Source organism: Alexandromys fortis, unplaced genomic scaffold, assembly GCF_014885135.2.
Source record: "Alexandromys fortis isolate MF-2015 unplaced genomic scaffold, M_Fortis_MF-2015_v1.1 scaffold_9, whole genome shotgun sequence".
NCBI lineage: Eukaryota > Metazoa > Chordata > Mammalia > Rodentia > Cricetidae > Alexandromys > Alexandromys fortis.
This window is the reverse complement of record NW_026067892.1, coordinates 4,952,401-4,957,061: the sequence shown is the minus strand read 5'-3', so window position 1 is coordinate 4,957,061 and position 4,661 is coordinate 4,952,401. Positions and strand designations below refer to the sequence as shown.

Here is a 4,661-nt window from a genome sequence, read left to right as displayed (position 1 = left end):
CACTGGTATTCCAGAATCTCCTCTACTTGTGTGACCTCAGGCAAGGTCTATAGAGCAGTTTCACCCTCCAGACTCTGATGAAGAAGGTAGGAGCATGCTGGGAATGTATTTACAAAGCACTGTAAATGGATCTGAACAGATAGCAGGAGCCTGCTCTGGGTAGACATGAACTTCCAAGTCCTGACTGCTCTGGTGAGGGAAGGGGAAATGAAACCTGACACCTCCAGCGTGGGTCAGGACATGGTGCCACTGAGCTAGCTACAGAGGACTTGAGAGATGGGACAGGTTGCCAAAAACCTGCTCGGGACCGGCAGGGGATGCTGACCACACCCTCCCGGGTGCCCACCACCCTACCCCAAAGGGAAACAGCACGACACCAGACTGCAAGTTGCTTCTGTCACCTGCTCTTTATTGTCTGCCAGAGGCTCCATTCTCATGGGTGACCAGGGTCCCCCAGGAGCAACGCTACATAGAGAAAGTTGCAGGAAGAGGGGCTGAGAAAAGTGGGCCGTCGGAGCTCAACACACGAGCCTGCAGCAAGTGTGAGCAAGAAGGAAGGTGGCCGTCCAGGGGCTCAGCAGAGGGCTCTCAGAGTTGGTTAGCCATCACCCACTCTGCTTAGCCGCAGAGCTCAGAAGCCACATCCCAGGGGGCCAGGTCATATTTCAAGAGTTCAATGCCATCATTCCAGCTGGCTGGTGTTGAGCCTGGGTCACCCTGAACCCGCAGCACCTCAGGCCAAGACCCTAAGCTCTCTAAGTCACTTTCTCAAACCCTCAACCCTCTGAGAAAAGTGGAAAGGAAACAGAAAGGAAGGGAGGAAGGCAAGGCAGACTCTGCTCTGGTCCCTGGGCTCAAGGGGTCAGGGGCCTTGGGACAACCAAGGTGAGGCCTGCTTAAGACGAGGGTGCTGAGCTGGGCTTCTCCTCCCGTGACACAGGAATGGCCCTCTCACTGTGGCCAGCATCCAAGCCAGACTGGACCTTGGGGCCAGAGAAGGTCAGCATGCCATCCGCAGACAGGGAGCAGGAGAGGGCAGACTGGTCCACATTGGAAGGCAGACGGTAGCGACGGTGGAACTCACGGGAAATGTAGCCATGGTCATCCTGGGGACAGCCGGGGGAGGAGGAGAGCATGGTCAGGGATGAGAGGGCTGTCAGTGGCCACCATCCCACACTGGAAAAAGAACCTCTTAGACCACACAAGATGGCCAGGGTCCAGGTGGTCTCACAGGGCTGGGCTTTAGGACCAGAGCACCAGTGCCTAGACCCTTCACCATGAGATTCACAGACTTGCAACCAGACTCCTTCAACCCTGGAATTATAGCAAGCCTCCGAGGAACCACTGGCAAAGGCCAGTTACAGAGAGTGGGTCTGCTCAGGGCCCGTGCTGTGAAATGGGCTTCTGCAGATTCTTCCTCAACCATCAGCCACCCTACCCCGTGACTCCTGATCACTGCCGTCCTAGGTTCTATATTCCTCCCAGCTTCCCCTCCCCTTGGACCCACAGGGACTTCCCAGGACCAGGGTAGCAGCGGTCCCACCCCACAGAAAACTTCAGTTAGACAGAGAACTCACTTCCTCTGGAATCCTGGCCCCTCAGACTCAGCTTCCTGAACCCAATATCCCCCATCTCTAGGAACAAAGGCCAAGAGGTAGGAGGTATACTCTGCAGCCTGGCCCAGGGTCAGGGAAGCCTTGTTCTGACTTCAGCACTTGGGGTTCTTTTTCTCCAGTCAGGTTGCATATGGCTCAGAGGGGCTACCGCCTTCAGCATTCTCCTTTCCAGGGGTCCTTTCTAATCCCCTGTCATCCAGAAGACCCAGGGGGACAGCTGGAATTGTGCCCAATACAAGGGTCCTCATCTTGCATCCCTGAGCCGCGCACCTGCTGCTGCCTGGCCCTGCCGGGGCTGAGCACAGTGACCTCCAGCAGGAGCAGCTGAGACAGGGCAGCCTCCCATGGTCTCTCTGGGGGTACAGAGCCCACATAGATGGGGATACTACCCAAATTCACCTGTCTCTCATTGTGCTTGCCGTGAATCTCCACGAAGTCCTCCAGTACCTTCACAGTGAGGTCCTCAGGAGAGAAATGCTTCACGTCCAAGAAGATGACAAACTTGTCCCGGTCAGATCGGACCTGAAACCCAAACCCACATGTGGAGCTCCCCAAAGGGCCGCCAGCTCCAGTGACAAAGGGGGAGGGCAGCTGTGTGACTCCTTCTGGGTGGATGAGGCCAGACAGGGAAGTACCCAGCCATCAGAACCGACAATCAACCTTGTCATTATAGCTCCTACTTCCACAGGCCGAGTAAGCCTAGAGATGGAACCGCTCACCTGGCCCCACAGGTGAGAGCACCCATAACCCCCGGACCCGAAGGTTGGGCAATGCTAGGTCCGCCAGCTGATTATAGGGTGGTTGGCTAATTGGTTATAGGTTGGAGGACTAGTTAGAGTAGGATGGCTGGCTGATGAATGAGTGGCTTGGCTAATTAGAGTCCAAGTTAGCTGGCTGGTTGGTCGTCGTCAGATGGCTACTTACAGGTTGACCAGTTGTTTGGTTATGGCCTAGTGGCTGATCGTGAGTTGGGAGGGTCTTAAAACACGTTAAGTAGCTCGTTGATTAAGTTAAGCCGGTAATGAGCTGGGTGGGTCTTAGCATGTGAAGTAGCTGGTTAAGCTATTGGTTATAGCTGATTGGTTGTGGTTGATCAAGGGCTGGTGGTTTCACTGGGGATTGTTTTCCTGGCTGGCTGGGAACTGGTTAGCTGGTAGGATAAAAGTCTGCGATCTCTCAACAGCCCCAGGAGCCCACCTCACCTGTCCACGTGATGCTACTAATAGCTTCATATCGCCGCTGTCTGCCCACACAAAGCCCATTGCGCTCTCCTCCCTCTGCCCTGACTAGAGCCTGTGTTTGTGCAGTTTGCATCCTAGAACTCTGGCTGGATCTGCTCTGGGAGCCTTCTTTTAAAGCAAAGGGAGGCTTAACTCTTCTAGAACTGTGGATCACTTGGGTAGGGAGGGAGACGGCCTTGTGGCCTTTCTTTGGCTATCAGGGAAGCTAGAAGGGAGTCCCATCCGCAGCTTTTGCCAGCTACAGAGGCTCCTGCCCCTCTGCAAGGAAACCCCTCCTCTCTGAGCTTCAGGGCGGTACATCCCACCCCCACCCCAAAAGAGAAAATCCAGGGAGGGGCGGCCAGCTCAGGACGCTTGCCTTTGTCACATGACTTGCCTTGATGGGGTTGTTCTTGGGGTTTCCAGCATGTGGTTGGTGCATTACAAACCACATATGGGTCATGAGCTGAGGGGAGGAAAAGAGAGCAGTCGGGCCCAGGCAGGTCTCCTCCTCCTCCGGCCCCTTTCCCAGCGACGTGGGAGGTTGTGACGGCTAGGCTTGTGGGCCTACCCAGCCTCTGCTGGATGGGTATGAGGCTGGGAGAGGCAGAGGCATTGCTAGAGGAGGGCACAGGGCAGTAGTGGATCCCTAGCTGTGCTCTTGACCAGCCCAAGACCCCTTTGACCAGCAAGGGGCCAGGGCAGCGGCATCTTACCTCAGAGATTCCAGAGTCCAGCACCGTGCGGAAGAGGGACTGGCGGTAGTAGGGGCTGATGGTGGAAGACAGGAAAGGCAGCAGGTCGTATTCGAAAAGGCCCTCGCCAAAAAACTGGTCGAACAGACGGCTGGGGTAGAAGGGCCCCAGGGCACGCTTGAACCAAGGGTGCTGGATGGTGACGTCCATGTTCTTCTTGGCAGCGCAGGGACCGGAGGCTGGCAGCGAGTCAGACAAAGGCCTCTGGGCAGTGCAGTGGAGAGCTAGCGTTCTGGTCCACCTTATATACGCCTGCACAGAATAGAGGCATTAAGGGATTTCCCAAAATGCCTATGCTCAGCTCTGACGGGAGGCTGCACTGTCAGCAGCTGGGATGCTCACCCGTCGCCCAGCCCCAGCCACACACCCTGAGCAGCAGGGGCCAGCTCTCAGTCCAGATGTCCCCAAGGAGATCTGGAGAGAGTCTTACCCTCCAGGGACAGCACTACTTCACACGTTGTCCTGAGGGATCCTCCTGGCCTCCCTAGGAGTTTCACAAATAGGGAAACTGAGGCACAGAGCTTAACAAGCCATCTCCCAGATCTCCCAATGAAAGTATGTTGTTCAAAGCAAAACACCCTCTGTCTTTTTCTTACCCATAACAAAATATACACAACACAGAAAAATTTGAAAGGAGACAGAAAACAACGAAGAAACTGGCCAAATCCTGCTCCGGTTTCTGCTCTTCCTAAGCGTCTGTATGCTTCCATGATTCTGGGCTTTCCTCTGTGCACCCCAGCCTGCGCTCCCCTCCCTGTGGTCACCGTCCTTAGCAAAGCCTTCCCAACATCACTTCACCATGGGTATTAAACCAGCTGCTTCTGTCCAGTCCAGGACTTATGCAAATCATTCCCAGGTCTTCCAGGGTCTTCCGGGCAAGGCTGGAGAGGATTCTGCTCCTCAGCCTGGGACTCACATCCAAGTATCACCAGGTGTAAGACATCCCTGCGCCCCAGCTGCCTGTGTGTGGCCCTGGCAGGTGATGAGAGCACCAAGAACAGGGGCAGAGAACCTTGGCCCTGAAGGCTTGGGATCCCAGAGGAGTGACTTCCTGGGGGTGCCAGCAGCGA

General features: G+C 55.5%; 1 protein-coding gene across 1 annotated transcript; it reads right to left on the bottom strand.

The window, feature by feature from the left end:
• Positions 1-503: 503 nt before the first annotated feature.
• Cryaa (crystallin alpha A) lies at positions 504-4,059 on the bottom strand. Its single transcript, XM_050141678.1, has 4 exons — positions 4,022-4,059; positions 3,553-3,843; positions 2,016-2,138; positions 504-1,106 (listed from the first exon to the last, which is right to left on the bottom strand). Exons 2-4 carry the CDS (start codon positions 3,739-3,741, stop codon positions 897-899), a joined length of 522 nt encoding a protein of 173 aa, XP_049997635.1. The 5' UTR covers positions 3,742-3,843; positions 4,022-4,059; the 3' UTR covers positions 504-896.
• Between the last annotated feature and the right edge of the window lie 602 nt (positions 4,060-4,661).

Excerpts from the sequence above, each read along its gene's own strand:
- Cryaa (XM_050141678.1), bottom strand. The coding sequence starts at position 3,741 with ATGGACGTCACCATCCAGCACCCTTGGTTCAAGCGTGCCCTGGGGCCC. Across the intron at positions 2,139-3,552 it reads TGGACTCTGGAATCTCTGAG|GTCCGATCTGACCGGGACAA; the intron begins GTAAGATGCCGC and ends TTTGGGTTTCAG. Across the intron at positions 1,107-2,015 it reads GCAAGCACAATGAGAGACAG|GATGACCATGGCTACATTTC; the intron begins GTGAATTTGGGT and ends GGCTGTCCCCAG.